We start from the raw sequence: 17807 nt of genomic DNA on the forward strand, positions 1-17807 counted from the left end.
ATCTGGTAATGGTTCTAACTGTAAAGTAATCTGTACTCGAGATTACAACTAATCGGATTTGATTTCAATGCATCATGCTGTTTCACAATTACCTCTTGGGTACATACAGATCAATCATTAGTTAGACAGCCGTCTACTGCCTCGATAGTATAAATTGAGCACGTGAAATTTGATTAAAGTGGAAATCCGTTGAACAGAAATAAATCATTGACAGACTCAACGCACACCTTTAACATTGCCGATTTGTGCCATCAGGCTTTACTGTTCAATACAATTGAATCTAATGACATGCCAGAAAATTGCTTTTGTATATGATTTGGCAAAAATCCTACACTCGCAAATAATATGTAACAAGGATGGTATGGTTTCTATTACGCTAGATTATAGTATGTATATAGCAATGTTAGTGTGATCTTTTTTTGAGCCAGATGACGAGGTGTTCTACTAAACTGGTTTCCGTTGTACTAATTGAGCTGGAGGACGAAAATCGAACATTCAAGGATAAAGGAGAAGAAAGAGCCGCTCCACTCAACTTTCGATAGAATGGTTGCTTGAAAATTGTTTTCAAATTTTCAAACGCGTACTCCGCTGCATTGAAATCTGGGGAGTAAGTTGGAGTAAATACATACTCTATTCCCATATTATCTAAAAATTCAGATAGAATACGACCCCCTCTATTATGATGTGTTGCACAATTGTCAACTACAACGATATCGCCTACTTCAAGGGCAGGTAAACCGTCATCCATTACACTGTTTGCCGCTTCATTGAAAAAATTCAAATAGTCATCAGTATCTGATGACGCTCCATGGATGACGTTTGCATGACAGACACCATGAGCACTAATCAGTAGATTCAGGGTTAAGTTTGGTTGTTTCGCTTAACGTTGGATTTCAATGGCGGGAAGACCAATCGGTGCATGTCCATATTTCCTGTTTGTTACGCTGGGGAAACTAAAACCACTCTCATCCATAAATTTAATTTTGTATGGGTTTACGTTGTGTAAGGCATCGATATATCTCTGTGTGTATACTAAGTTTGCATCGGTAAATCGTTCTGCAGGTGGAGTTATCATCTTTTTCCATGTCCATGGACCACTCAACCTAAATTTCAAAGTTTTACATATTGTAGAAATGGCGACATCAACATTGGAAAATTCGAGAAGTTTCTGTTGTATTTCGACATAGGATATAGATGGCGTTTCCGTCTTCAAAAACTGTATATACCGCTCTTCTTGATCATTCAGTTTCCTTCGATTAATTCGGACACCAGTACATCTTCGTGGTTGTGTTGTTCCACTCTCGAGATCTCACAGTAGCGTATCCACACATTTCTGACTGCGCTGCGCGACACTTTAAACTTCCCCGCCACTTTGGTTGTTTCACCGTGAGGGATGAATCGGGTTTCTACATCAGCCCCTCTGTCTCTCAGCTCGTGAATCAATAGCCTTCTCAGATCACTTGTCATCGGTTTTCCAGTTTCATATTCCCTTCCATATACGTTCTGTTTTATGAAACCGTTTTCCATGATTGATTCCTATTACATGCGTACTACAAATTACAGGAATTGATCAAATGTATGCTGTATCGTCAACGTGTTAGTACTGTTACGATTGTCTGCGACGTAATCGAAGTGTTGATCTCATGATATACATGGTTGTATTTAATGAGCTTACGAACAGTGACAGACTTTGAATTGTTTAGCCATGGTAGGGGTGTTCACCGGCAATAATCAGAAATAGCAATAAATATTAGAAAGCAATTGTAATCCTAATTGTATCACTTCATTTACTAATACTAGTACGTCATCATAGTGGTAATGAAATGATAAATAAACCATCTACATTTTATTGTCTCACATTAGCTTTAAAATTATTGCTAGGGACCACGCGTTGCAAAATAATATTAATACTGTCATTGTACATGAACTCTGACATCACCCCTCCAAACTTTTCATGGAATAACCCGGAAATCACGCAATTCCTTGATAATTTACTCGAGTAGGACAGCATTCTTATAAACTCTTATGGAAAACTACCAAGTTCAACGACGAAGTTAGAACATTGAATGTGTTAGAGTTGTAAACCTACAATGGCATTTTCGAAGCATCCACGAATGTCTCCATCCGAACTGATCGATCTGAAAGTTCACTTCGACTATCACAACAAAGAGCGTTGTTCTGTGATTGATATGCAATACAGTGACATGTGCTTGATGGATTTTGGTTCATTTTGCAAAATGATTCAGAGTGAAATTCCATTTCTCAGCCGACTTGCTGTCATGAGAGTTTCATACAAGGACGTCGAGGGCACTTACGTTGACCTTAACCACCGTAGCTATTCGCGATTCCTACGGCACTGTTCTTATTCATGCAATGTACCAACCGTTAACGTGAAAGTTGAAGAGGGGACTTCTCCCGCCGTGATTAGATTACCAAGCCAAGAACGTCAACAAGCAATGATATGTCACGGAGCAACGCCAACTTCTAAACGAGCTCTGGATTATGAAGTCAAAGATGACGACCCACAAAAGAAATTAAAACCCACCCAGTATGTGTATAAAAGTCCAATTGAACTGGAAATTGAAGGGAAATGGTCAGCTGTGGAAATGAAACGGCATGAAGTAGATCAACTTGCAGAAAAATTCCGAAAATTAGATGATCTATACAATCCGAAGGTGTTCAAGGACACCACAAAAAATCTCTGCCGTAACTGTAATCACCGTGACGGACACAAAAAAAAACATGTGCAAACGTGACCCTTGTATTGTGAGAGTGTCATTGAATGTGGGGAACTGTCACTTCACGTTGACAGCAAGAAAGAGTTGTCGTCTATGGCACACGCCAAACAATGTGCCGAGAGTGAGCTGAAGACTTTACTCACAGAGCTAGAAGTAAAAGAAAAAGTTTCGCAATCACTGATGAATACCTTCGAAAGCAAAATTCATTCCCACCTCGTCAACAGTAACCCGGATAAGTACATGATAAATGGTCGTGTGCGGCAAGTTATCGTTAATGCCGACACGGCAATATTACGTAAACACTATGAGGGGAAAGTGCCTGCAAACATGGACATTGCGAGTCAACATTGGCCTGCTATAATTGATTCTACGACTTCGAAATGTAACCCACATGATAAAAGTCTGCGTAAGTCTAACCCAGTGAGGAAACTATTAGAGTCACGAGGAATAACATTTGCTGGTTCAAGTTCTCCAGGTTTGGTTGATCATGGTAAATCCAACAAGCAGCATAATGACCATGATGTTACCGATGTGCATGCAAGTGAACACAGTTCAGCTAACGTTATGCCGGGTCCTTCAGTCAGTCATTACTATTCTCAATCAACATATCCTACCAACTTCCCAATGTCTACTCCATACAACGTTTATAATCCACAGTGGTATTCATATTGGCCACCTTATGCAAATCAGTATCATTACCAGGCACCAGTAGCAACCGTGACAGCAACGCCCACCTCTCACCACACTGCGTCCACGGCCACACCGTCCACTGACTCGCGTTTCCCTCCCCTACCAAATGAACCACCCGCAGTCATTCCACCATTGCCGTGTATCCCTCATGACGAACAACAATGACATTGAACTCTTTCTTTATACCATTAGGCAGTATGTACTTGCGTTGTTATGACATGTTTTCATGAGTTTACGTAGTAACTTGTAGATTATTTCAGAAGTAGCATTCTAGATGTAGTATGCATTGATGACGTGTTCAGGCACTGAGAAGTTTGCAAATAATTCATCTGAGATAGTTGATTACACGTTTAGCAGACTCAAAGAATTGATGATATACGGTAACGGTAGTTTATATTTGTTTGTTTCTATGATTTATTGTTGAAGAGTCGTTTATTATTTATTGTTGAAGAGTTGTTTATTATTTATTTTTGAAGAGTTGTTTATTATTTATTGTTGAAGAGTTGTTTATTATTGAGATTATTACATGAAACTTTGTTTCTTGTCCTAAGTTACATGTAATGATAATGTTATTGAAGTACACAATCTGTAAAAATTGGGCAAAAAACACAACTACCCATTAGTTCATGTATAGTTCTAAACTTTGAATAAGGAACTTATGTTTATATTGTTGTCAGAAAAGTTATACAAACAGCTATCCTCACACACAAGTGAAGCTCAGAATACTCTTATAAACCATGTAGTACATAAATGTCGACATCATCCCATACAGAGTCCCTATGGAAAGCCATATAAATTGACAAAAATACAAACAGGACAACTGCTTCAGTATATTTTGTGTCTAAACTTTAACATATTCTACCAACTTTCACTAGGTGGTGACGATAGATTTTGTTTGAACTTCAACTGATTATACCTTGTGTAGTAGTGCGCATGCTGTTACTGTTTATATCATGCACTAAATAAAGAGCCCCACAGTGTAAGTGATGTGTGTGTGTGTGTTATCTTTATGGTGTCTATCTCAACATGAAACCTTGTGATCGGGTCATTGATCTTGGTAGTTTATTCAATACAACTGGCTCGGTCTAAGGAAAAAAGCTACTAGTATGCATACTAGTAAATGCTACTAGTATGCATCGTCCGAATACACAAGATACTGCATCATCAGTCAATTGATTGATTCTTGGTTGACTATGATACACAATTGGTTAATTTTACTACAATGTATTGATGTATTATCAGTTGGTTCTTACACCAATGTGTATGCTGTTTCCTGTGGCACTTGACACACACACACACACACACACAAATATATATATATATATATATATATATATATATATATATATATATATATATATATATATATATATATATATATATATATATATATATATATATAATCACGTGTTACACCCAATCTGTGAAATTGCCCAATTCATGAAATGTGCATGTAACTTTGTCCAGTTCATGAAATAGTCTACCTTATGCAAATGAGAGTTTAGAGTATGATCTAAAAGGGACCAAATTTAATTTTTGAGGGAAGAGTTTTGAACTGGGGTACGGTGTTGATTATCGAACTCTATTAAAAACACAAGCTACAATAAATTTTTTTAAAATAAGAATTGTGAAGTGATGAGTTTGTAAATACATGATAATAAAGTTGTTTGATTCTTATTCTGATTTGTGTGTGTCCTATAAAAGATGTACATTTCATGTACAGGGCATATCTTACCATACCCACTTCATAACCTGTGCAACACGATGAACTGGGCAAAGTTACCTACCCATTTCATGAATTGGGCAATTTCACAGATTCGGTGTAACACACACACACACACACACACACACACACACACACACACACACACACACACACACACATATATATATATATATATATATATATATTTGTGTGTGTGTTAGCTCGTGAAAGTATATGCAGAGGATACCAAGCACGCACACACTCATGCAAATACCCCCAGTACATACACATGCACTCACGCATCATGGGGTTCTGTCACCTTATTCGATGGTTCAAAAGCCGTCTTAAAAGATTGAAATGCTGTTCAAGTTCATTTCCATCTAGTTACAATTTATTTACATAACTTTTGAATTAAAGTGTGCTTACATCACTTGGTGTATATTAACCATATATGAAATCCCATATCCCAAACACAAACAAACCATCACCTTAGACAATGACGTTTTCATGTCTCGTTATAATTTATTGAAAGTTCCATCCATCCATGCATGTATACATACATAGATTCTTTTTACATACATACATACATACATACATACATACATACATCCATACAGACATACAGACATACATCCATTCACCCATCCATCCATCCATACATACACACACACACATACATACATACATACATACATACATACATACATACATACATACATACGCACATATGCACATACATACATACATACATACATACATACATACATACATACATACATACATACATACATACATACATTTCCGTAAATGGTTGGAGCTATTTAATTCTCAGAATGTCTGTATGTTTGGCGGCATTCCTGGTAGATCCCGAATGTCACACGTAACTTTCCCTTCCAGCGTTCGTCCATCCTCAACAAACGCTGACCAATTTGACATATGAGATCTTATGAACACCACAGCACCTGTCAATCATTAATAAGACAAAACAAAGTACAGCAACGATATGTATATATGTATGTATGTATGTATATATGTATGTATGTATGTATGTATGTATGTATGTATGTATGTATGTATGTATGTATGTTTGCATGTATGTATGTATGTATGTATGTATGTATGTATTACTACTGATCTTCGCACACAGCTGACAGACCAAGTAATAACGCCCGAATCACTCTCATATCTCATATCCGACTCAACTTCTGTATGTACGTACCAGGATCACACTTGAACTTTAAAGGGAATTAGCTCAGACTACACAGTTTGTGTGTAAATCTACACTCGAGACGAAGGCAAACACCCAGCATAGTGCCTCGTTCATTGACTTCCCGCGAAGCCAAGTCCTCTTACCAAAATTGAAGTGCCTGTCTCAGTGTGCTTTATTGTGACGTCCTTAAAGTCTAAATATACATAACGCATGGCCAATGGCCAAATAATTAATGCACTCCATATAGAGTTTTCATGGGCGTTATAATACCCTAAAAGTAATTTTAAAACATTGATGAATGATCACTATGAATCCTAGATATTTATGAAATGCAGACTGTCGTCTCATGTATTCGAGTATGCTTGGAATCCTGTGTGGTCTAAATCCAATATCCTTGAGACAGTCTATTGACCTTTCAGTCAAACTAGGACATGCGATGTTGTTAAAATATTAAGTTTACTGAAAATATAAATATGTCATCTGTGACACTTTCCCCTCTTTCCAAAATTTGTAACGCCCTCGTTACAGACTAAAATATCTAAAAAATAATTTACCCTTCATAAATGAAAATTGAAAAGTCTTAGAAGTAATTAATGCTGTTTCGTATGAAGTGTTAGAAATGTAAAATTTATACGACCCTTGAAAACTAAGATTGCTAAAATCTCAAATTCCGAACCAGATATACTTATTTCGTCAACATGTACTTCAATGAATAAATGACATCAAAGAGAGACATCACAGATAATTCGAAAATTGAATCGTAGAATAATTATATCCTGAGTTGGCTATTGAATTGTGTACTTCTCAATCACATCACAAACATACGTTCGACTGGCCAGTCTTTTTCAATCATTCACACAATCATACTGATAGATATGACCATCCATAACGTACTGTTCGGGCCCCCTCTATTTTCATTAACACTACCAGACAAGTACAGTCATCAATAGAATTCTCAGGTCTGAAGAACTTTGCTAGGAATATTATATCTGCAGCATTTAAAAGTTGAACATAAAGAAATATAAATAGGAGAATGTTTTAATGTTGACCAAGTTATACCCGATTCATCGTGTACATAACTAAATTATAACATAAGTATTCCTATCTGAAAGGAATGTAGGTATCTGTCTCGTAAAATCAAATGATGACATTAAATATCTATGCTATGAATAAATATTAACTCTTAAATATTTCATCACGCCAATATTGAAAATTGTCACTGACAAATGGTCAGCATGCCATATTCGTGATCATATTCCAAATTGAATCTTTAACTGCAGACGAAATCAATATTATGAAAAAATGGTGTAGCATAAAAGTGTGTGATAAACTATTTATGTCATTGACGTCGTCTGTGTTTAGTGAAGTCAAAATTAACCAGTCAATGTTATTCAAGTAATCTAAGTCCAGTAACTTGTGATTTCACCCTGATATCAGCTATCAAGAACACTGACCTAAATGTATTGTCTTACAGCTATCCTTAAGTTACACTAACTAATCAGCTGTTACAGTCATCAAGAGAAGTCAGTTGCGCCAACACCATCATTGTCGTGTAAGAAACCCTACGTCATTATTTAAACATTACAGGCATCTTAGCTGTTCATCCATGTTTAAAATTTGACATCTTCAGTATGTTAACGACTTATACAGAACTATTAAGACCATTAATATTAATCCAATAAGTCAATTTAGTTTTCATTACAAGTAACCTGATTGACCATAAGTAGGTTGGCAATTTTCTCATTGCAATTCAATATACCCTTTGAATCAATACCACTAGAAATTATGCACGCAGCTCAAGTGATAATGGTCCTTTCTGAGGAATTTCATAAATTCTTGCGGAATTTGAAAGGAAATTTGTATAGACAATAACACTGCTCATTTCGGTCGGATCTCTGTTTTACACTCAAATTTGAAAATCAAATATTTATCTTGTACTGCAGATTCAATAAAATACTATATCAACATGGTTCCTTCCTTTACTGTAGGAACTTTAAATCACACAGTCCGACTCAACGTGTGAGCAACGCATTTCTGTAGCGTTTTCGGCTCACAATAACTCAGAGTCAATAAAGCTTCGAGGAGTTTCCAATACTCCATACTTCAATAAATATTCTTATTAAAACTAAAATTTCTCCATAGATAAATCAATAATATTCTAACTGCTTGTACGCGACCGTTGAGATGTAAAACAGCATCACTGAAATGATTGTGGTAAGAAAATAGATTTCAAGAATTGTTCGTCGTCAAACTAAATCGAACATACAATTATTATTTCTTACACATGTCTCAGACTTTGTACACACAGTAACAAACTCGCTGATCGTGAATAGAAATGAATTGAGCAATAATAACAATGTCAATCTTTAAAAAAAATTTACTACCGTATGATTAATGAGTTCTTTGTCCATCAAAAGTCTTAAATATGTACTTCACATGCAAACTGCTGCGTTCTGTATAAGCGTCCGATATCTTTTTGTTGAAAATTTAAAGTGTTCTTCATACTCGTGCTTGTAGCAATCGAATGTCAGCTGGTCGCGTTGATGGCTTCACTTCAAAGTTTGTCATAGTCTTTATCGTTGTCTCGTTATTCAAAATTCCACGCTTTCAGACACATTCTCTCCTTCTGCAATGTTATATTCCGTTACTGCAATGTTATCAGTTCTAGTTCGTGTAGCATTCCCACCATTGGAACATAAACGTTAAAGTTTCCTTTCGAAAAGTTCTTGAATCTTCTCCGCATCTTTTTTTGTACACACTTTTTCTTCTCGTGCAAGGCCAGATTTCCATCATTGTTTCTTCGTTACAGTGTTAATTTGTTTTACTCACCCAGCGGGGTTGTGTTTTTCTTCTTAAAGGTTGTCGGTAAGTCTTCGTAAGGTTCAAACTTGGTTCGTTATACACACAAATGGTTGTTCAAGCCCCGGATCTCCATCAATATTACTACTTATATCTTCGCACACAGCTGACAGACCAAGTAATAACGCCCGAATCACTCTCATATCTCATATCCGACTCAACTTCTGTATGTACGTACCAGGATCACACTTGAACTTTAAAGGGAATTAGCTCAGACTACACAGTTTGTGTGTAAATCTACACTCGAGACGAAGGCAAACACCCAGCATAGTGCCTCGTTCATTGACTTCCCGCGAAGCCAAGTCCTCTTACCAAAATTGAAGTGCCTGTCTCAGTGTGCTTTATTGTGACGTCCTTAAAGTCTAAATATACATAACGCATGGCCAATGGCCAAATAATTAATGCACTCCATATAGAGTTTTCATGGGCGTTATAATACCCTAAAAGTAATTTTAAAACATTGATGAATGATCACTATGAATCCTAGATATTTATGAAATGCAGACTGTCGTCTCATGTATTCGAGTATGCTTGGAATCCTGTGTGGTCTAAATCCAATATCCTTGAGACAGTCTATTGACCTTTCAGTCAAACTAGGACATGCGATGTTGTTAAAATATTAAGTTTACTGAAAATATAAATATGTCATCTGTGACATATGTATGCCTATCTGCCTGCCTGCCTGCCTGCCTGCCTGCCTGCCTGTCTGTCTGTCTGTCTGTCTGTCTGTCTGTCTGTCTGTCTGTCTGCCTGCCTGCCTGCCTGCCTGCCTGCCTGCCTGCCTGCCTGCCTGTCTGTCTGTCTGTCTGTCTGTCTGTATGGCTTTATGATGTAATAATAGCTATTTCAGATGAGTAAAACCCCATACATACCACCACCACCAAACCTTCGAACGCCTATTACAATAAAGTATGACTAGGGACTTCCCCCAAACAAACAAACAAACAAACAAACAAACAAACAAACAAATTCACACACAAACAAACAGACCAACAAACAAACAAACAAACAACAAAACAACAAACAAACAGACTGACCACCCGTAAATTGCACATATTGAACACATAAACTAAGCATTGTATAAAGTTGAGATGTTCTGAGATAGAAATAAAAATGATACTTACGGTGACATATCTCTTGTTCAACCAGTGATAACAAATAGTAGTCAGAGAAAAATTCCTTCTTTATTTTCTTGTTAAACTGAATATCTCCTGATACAAATATATGATCACGTGGTATGTACTTTGATATATAGTCAACGACGTCCTACGTCAGAGAAAACAAGAAAAACTGTAAATGGAATGTTTTGCTATTTTAAGAATGAAGAACCGAGAATGAAATGTGGTGATATGGAGTAGAAAACAGAAATTATTTTCAGATTCTATATTTAATTGATAAAACAAATTAACTATATTTTTCCTACTCCGAAAAGCAAAGGGAAACAAGAAAGACCCAATGTGCGTTTGTAACTCATTAGGCGTAATTTTAATCACCTGTAAAAATTCAATATAAACATGAATGAAATGTTTCAATACATAGAGAAATTTATATTAGGAAGCGACAACACACATGCGCATACTGGACGTGGTGTAGCGATGACATGTTTACCCTGTCACACAACTGTCTTTATAGACCAAGTCTGGCAGTGATTTATGATAGATAAGAGTATGTAACATAGACATCTGGTTATTAAACGATGTTCGACTGTAAGCTTGATTTGATAAATAACAAGTGTATAGTAAAAGTTATTTTATCACATCATAAACCAAAATTAATACCCAATATTTTATCAATGCTGACACTTGAAAGGAGAACATGCTGAGTTAATACGTTTCTGTTTTGGAGTAATCTTTTCTGCATATTCATCTAACTGAAATATGGTTGACCACGATTGAATGAACTCAATTCTGGTATTAAGATAATATAACCGATCCGATGGCGTTATTTATTTATAAGAAATGCCGAGGAAATACCCATTCTGCCATCAACAGTTTTGACAATGGAAGAAGATAACATTAATGCCATAGAAGGCATGAACACTATTACACTAGGATAGCTCACGTAAGGTACTTTCATGCACGAGTAAAAAGTACTTTAGAAACACAGCTTGTGCCACTTTCATGAAGAACGAGACAACTGCACAATACGAAAAGCTGACCAGTAGAAGTATGCCGCGTGATTAAGTACAAATACAATATGTCCAGTTGTCACGAATCAATTAACATAATACATCGACAGGGAAAAAATACCCAAGCTATATCAATACTTTCATAAAACGTTTTTAAAAGACAGTTAAGTCGTTTGAATCGTGCACGCGCACATCTGGTCGCATGTGACGAGAAATTAGTCAGTAAATAGTGACGCTCAAATAAAATGTTGCGTTCGAGCATAAAATTGATACGGTTTGAGAATGACCTTGATTCGAATGCACTCTGACATCAGGACAATAAGCTCAATTTAATTTGATGATTGGAAAATGGGGTGAGTAAATAAGAGATAACTGTTCTCAATACGACGCTTGCTGTTTGACAACACATGCAAACGTCATCCGGACATGCGCATCACTGTTGCTTAAGCAATCAAGGTTACATTTACACATACCAGTGACCACAGTGGACATGCAATATATACACATTTCAGTTTGAATTGCTTCATGATTTCAAGAATGCCTTCCCCTGTCTTGTCAGCTAATTGAGCTTGCTCGTGTATAATAGACGGACACATGTGATCTTTATCTGTACCAAGTGCACACTTCCTCTGAAAGAAAAAAATATTGAAAGACTGTCATAAAGGATTATCAGCTTTGAAATATTGATGATGAATTGTGAGTAGTTTATTCCATATTTAAAGTTGTAATAGGTACCTTTTACTGTATACCTGTATTTGGAAATCAATGTGAAATAACATAGACCAAGTCCGCATTTGTAACATGTAATTTTCAAAAAGCTAAAATGTGACCAAAAATGGTTATCAGCTTGATAGATCAAATGATTTACATATTAGGTTATATCGCGCAAGCATTTCAAAATGTTTTTTTTTTAGTATTGAGCTTTCGATTTTCAAAGTCAACGAAGAATGACAAATTCCATAGTTACAGCTCACTACAAAAAGCTTGATGCTAAAAAGTTTGAACTGCTTGTGCATTTTAACCTTTGTAAATCAACTATATTGTACAAAACATATGTTATTGAACGAACAGAAAGTGACTGGATGACTAGACACTGTTTTGTATTTGTTAAATTTAGTTTGTTACAAATTAAAGGGGATTAAAAAGCGAAAAATCAAACTAAAAGAAAACTTTTCTATAACGTAAATAACGTGTATTTAAACAACAACAACAACAACAACAACAACAACAACAACAACAACGACGACGACGACGACGACGACGACGACAAAAATAAGTTGTTTAACGGAAAGAAATAAAATTAATCAAATTAATGAAAAATCATACTGAAAGAAAACCAGTCAATAATTATAATTTGACAAAATGAAATAAACAAGTTAGTTTTAATTCATGTATATGTATTAGCTTCGTCTCTAGACTGCCACAGTCCAATTCTGATGAAGTCATTTATTTGTGATAATGTTTTCGTATCAGTTTGCCAATGAAAAGATGAAATCTAGCGGGACTGCGAAATCTCGCGCGATTGCGAACATCGTTTTCATCTGAATGGGACCACATTTAGATGATGAAATGACATTTCGCAGTCAAATGAGATTTCATTTTTTTAAATTAGCAAACCAATAAGAAAACATCATAAATAAATGATTACGTCAGAATGGGGACTGTGTCAGTATACTTCTTCTCCTGTAAAACGGATATTGTCGTTGCCAAATGTATGTCATAGTGTGTTGTCCTTGTACAAAGTTTGATAAAAATCGGTCTAGTCATGTCCATGTAATGGTTCTGGACATGGAAGAATCGAAACAAAATGGCCGTCTGGCGGCCATATTGGATCGTATCGTAAAATAAATTAAGGTGCATATGTATGCTATAGTGTGCTGTCCTTGTACTAAATTTAAAAGAAATCGGTCCAGTCATTTCTGAGAAATAGCTCCGGATGCACGCACGAACGCATGGATGCACAGAGCCCAATCTATAGGTCCTCTTAGACTTCGTCCGGTGGGGACTAACTATCAGTGATATTACAATGATTTATAGATAGGGCTGTGGCAGTTAAATGACCTTTCGTTACTAAGCCTAAAGCAATGGATTCGGGACAGCAATTTATTAGATTCACTTAAAATTACAGTAAATGTAAGAAGTAAAATTAACTATGCAGTGTGCTGTATTGTGCTTTGAGAATCTAGAGTATCTTTTGCAAGCACATGAAGAATATTTCTTGTCAACAGATGTTGGGGGGGGGGGGGGTCAGTGTGTTTTTTTATTTGTCAGAGAGGGGTTGGATTGTTTTGTGGATGAATCACAGGGGGGGGGTGTCACTGGTTTTAAGGACAACACGAAAAAGAAGTCACTGGCCCACAAAAAACTGATCGCTCCCTAATACCGCGTTAAGGATAAAAAAGAATTACCTCACTTGATTTGTTTCGCCAGTGAAGGGCTAAATAAGGTTCCCCATCACATATTATGTTGGAGAGAGAATCAACCACTTCCCTTACGGCTGGTGCCCGGATGAGATGTTTATGGACATCTTTATTAAGTTCATCTTGGAAGGTGGCATTTAGGATGATACCCATGCTCGAATCTTTATAATGTGCAAGGCACTGGTCGTCAATCGTCTGAGACGCGAAGTCTTCAATGTTCATGGTATGCAAATGTACTACTTTGTTAATGTTTGGAAGTTGTATACCAAACATATCACGGAATATCTTGGTTCTTGTTGCCTCATACTTGTCTGTCTCGCTCCAAGTGATAACTTTAGTGTTTCTCGCATTACAAACTTCACTAAAATCCTCAATCGATACAAGTGATAACAATTGAGACAAGTGGCGAACATCGAAGGTCAAGTTGAAGTTTCTGATGTGTTCTAAGGTATGACCGTATACATGTCCACCGTGCAGAAAGAAAGGCGTCATCACCATAGTCCGACCAGTAAGCAATGCCAAAATCATACTTCTTCGTAAATGAAAATATTGGGAATTCGCACCACCGCCTTCTAACGGTTTAATCGGTAACAGATAACGTTCGCCAGCTTGATGCGACTTGGTGAAATGGTCGTTTGACGTTTTCAAATCGAATGATGTGTCTCCAACTTTCATTTGATCAGTGACTTGAACATTCGTTGTGTGCAAAGGTTTCACTGACTTACCATAAACCTGTGCGGTATACACATTATTTTTATCATAATCTATTATATTTACACCAATTTGCTCTTCTTCTGAGTATGAAATCTAATGAGTGAAAGCAAGAAATTCGAAATATTTAAAAATCTAGCGTTGGGAACCTTTACCTTTATGTTAAAAATCTGTTAAAAGCTGCAAAAAAATGTTTTGCAGCATCATCTAAAGAAATATTCGATGATTTCATGTCCGAACTTCAATGTAAATATGTACTTAATCAGTCTGTCTGTCTGTCTGTCTGTCTGTCTGTCTGTCTGTCTGTCTGTCTGTCTGTCTGTCTGTCTGTCTGTCTGTCTGTCTGCCTGCGTATGTATGTATGTATGTATGTATGTATGTATGTATGTATGTATGTATGTATGTATGTATGTATGTATGTATGTATATGTGTGTGTATGTATGTATGTATGTATGTATGTATGTATGTATGTATGTATGTATGTATGTATAGTGAGATTTGCAATTGGCTGAAATGACTGATTTTATGTCAGACAATAGAAACCACACTCAGTTGGAAAAAGCACTCTGACGAGAATTCATGGACTCCTACGCGTAACAATTTTCTTGCTTAATTTAATTTCATTCCAAGTGTACATGTATGTGTGTGTGTGTGTGTGTGTGTGTGTGTGTGTGTGTGTGTGTGCGCGCGAGAGAGAGTTGCATTTATCGTGTCTACAGTGTATTTATAACATTAATGCAGATGTTACAAAATATAATATAACATTTATATTAAATTATTCAGATTTTGTTGACAGTCTTAACTGGTCACCGTGTACACCAACAACGCTTTTGATTTCCATGGGGTCCAATTGAGTTAATCGTGAATAGAAAAGAAACGCTTAGCTAAATTTGGTTGGTTAGTTTAAAATTTCACTTTCAAAATACAGTTAAAAATTTCATTTTTGTGTTCATGCTGGGGTTACTTGGGACGAAGATGAGGTGGAAGGTAGGTGTACATTAAAGTTAACTTCTTACAGTCCAGAAAAGGGGGTGGGACTCCGATCCAGATATCTAGAAAAGTAAAAGGTCGCAAAAAAAAATATCCTGCTAATGACTCAACTTGAAGCAACATGTATTTCTAACTTTTGAAAAAAGAAGTACAAACAAACTAATGACAAAGTACTCACCTTGTGTCTGTGTGCCTGGTTTTTGGCAATCAATGCTGTCACATCAAACCATTCATAGTACACCAGGAACAGTATAACGAATAATACACACAAAGTTGGAATTCTTCGCAAGTTCGCCGTCCACATTGCAAACGTTTGTAGTACACCCTCACACTCTGCTAGCCTAGCTGAAAGTAAAATACAATCTGGTATCAGTTCTAACTTTAAATTGTACACGAGATCGGATAAGATTTCAGTGTATCATATTGTTTCGATTACCTCGGGTATATACGAATCAATCATTAGTTAGACAGCCGTCAACTGAGCATGTGAAATATTATTACAGTGGAAATCCGTTGAACAGAAATAAATCATTGACAGACTCAACGCACACCATTAACATTTCTAAATCTTGCCATCTGGTACGACACAAATTAATGTTCAATATGTTATATTTTAATCCAATGATATGCCAGAAAATAATTTTGTTCAAATGTATATGATTTGGCAAACAGCCTGCTCTCGCAAATAATATGTAACAAGGATGGTATGGTTGTTATTACGCTCAAGTATAGCAAGTATCGATATTTTAATAGTGTGATCTTTCTCAAGCCATATGACGAGCTGTTCTCCTTAATCGATTTATGTTGTACTAATTGGGCTGGATCACGAAAATCGAACATTTAAGGGTAAATGAAAGTGTTACACTGTCATGTGTTACAATGGCAAGAGGTGATATACTTACCAAAATATAATAATCACATATGTAAAACAACATATACAGTCATATACTTGTAAAAGAATGGACCTTGTATTCAGTATTGCATAAGGTACACTGTATTAAACACATTTCAACCTTCGGAGTGTTCTCTCTGCTCGCCTATCTGAAAGTTAAATAAAATCTAGTATCTATTCGAACTGAAGGATAAATAATACAATGCTGTTAGATTGAAGTGTTGTCGTTTATATCAAGGAAGAGAAGTGTCAAAAGCAGCAGCAGCAACAAGAATAATTCCAAGTTTGTATAAATTATGTGGATACTAACATCTTTCAAGTAAATCTAAATGTACTGAGGCCCCGGATGAACTTAACAGATACCATTTATATTGCATACAGAAAACCCCTTCCACTATTATACAGTACAACATATAACCTATAGCATAACTCGTGATTCGGTTTATTCTGCTGTATTTTAACTTGTTATCGCTCGTGAAAATACGGCGGCAGAATAACCGAATCACTCGTGAAAACAACTTCTGTATGCCAAACCATCTATTGTGAGGCTATGGGGTTCTGTCATAATCTTTTTGATTGTTATCGTTTATATAATCAGAAATGCCAATGAATGAATGAGGAGCAGGTTTCAAATAAATTTATATATGCACTCGTGCGTAATGTAAATGTGTAAAATCAAGAAAAATGACTCTTAAGAACCCAAAGTTTGCAAAAATGCCTTCATTTCCTGCAGTGGTGTTGCCCTTTAATCGAATATCATTAAACTCATATTTATAGTAAAACATGCTAAAAATCACTTTTCATTAATGATTGAGCTGTCATACCATGGTAATACTAATCACTTCTAGTACTTTGTACTCAGAACTTTCTCGTGTCATATAAATCATTAGTTTAGCTGTATCCATCATTTCTAAGAGCTGTGACTCAAAATTCTCCAACGACAGCTTTTACAGCTGTTGATAGAAATAGGCAAGTACGTACTTTGTTGAACACTCATTAAAGTGGCACAAACTCTTCACTCAATTGAAATTATTCGCAAAACACTACAATTAAACTATTCTTAGCATAATTCGAATGAGTAGGGATATATTAATATTTTGATCACTTAAAATTGTAATAAATTGTGTTTACAAAAATTGTCTATAAACCACTTCCTTTACGTACAACTACGTTTTACAAGAGTTTAGTTATTTGCTATTTATTGAGTTACAAACAGGCATGTGTCATTTACATTAATTTTTTTTCAAATAGAAAATCAGTTAATTTGCTGTATTCATTAAAAATACCAAATAAATACCAAGTTCTCATACACATGGTCACTTTATGAAATGTATTCCAAGCTTTTGCCGCCACATGTACCTTTTAGCCCCAGTGGTACTATTACAATGTGCCCCGTCCATCTGTCCGTAATAAGTCATTAATAAGTAATAAGTAATAAGTCATTTCTCAGACATGCAATATCT

The 17807-nt window shown here is 36.0% G+C and overlaps 1 protein-coding gene across 1 annotated transcript; it reads right to left on the reverse strand.

The window, feature by feature from the left end:
- Positions 1-5961: 5961 nt before the first annotated feature.
- LOC144447098 (uncharacterized) lies at positions 5962-17252 on the reverse strand. The gene is made up of 5 exons (XM_078137004.1): positions 17180-17252; positions 15631-15797; positions 11804-11959; positions 10327-10468; positions 5962-6095 (listed from the first exon to the last, which is right to left on the reverse strand). The coding sequence occupies exons 1-5, from the start codon at positions 17250-17252 to the stop codon at positions 5962-5964; spliced, it is 672 nt and encodes a 223-aa protein (XP_077993130.1).
- Positions 17253-17807: the final 555 nt, after the last annotated feature.

Source organism: Glandiceps talaboti, chromosome 16 (assembly GCF_964340395.1).
Source record: "Glandiceps talaboti chromosome 16, keGlaTala1.1, whole genome shotgun sequence".
NCBI classification, from domain to species: Eukaryota; Metazoa; Hemichordata; class Enteropneusta; family Spengelidae; genus Glandiceps; species Glandiceps talaboti.

Bases quoted from the DNA above. Each gene is read 5' to 3' on its own strand.
- LOC144447098 (XM_078137004.1), bottom strand. From the start codon at position 17,252: ATGATGGATACAGCTAAACTAATGATTTATATGACACGAGAAAGTTCT. The intron at 15,798-17,179 runs GTATTACCATGG...TTTTACTTTCAG, and splicing joins CAAAGTACTAGAAGTGATTA to CTAGGCTAGCAGAGTGTGAG. The intron at 10,469-11,803 runs GTATGTGTAAAT...TCTCTGACGTAG, and splicing joins CATGTCCACTGTGGTCACTG to GACGTCGTTGACTATATATC.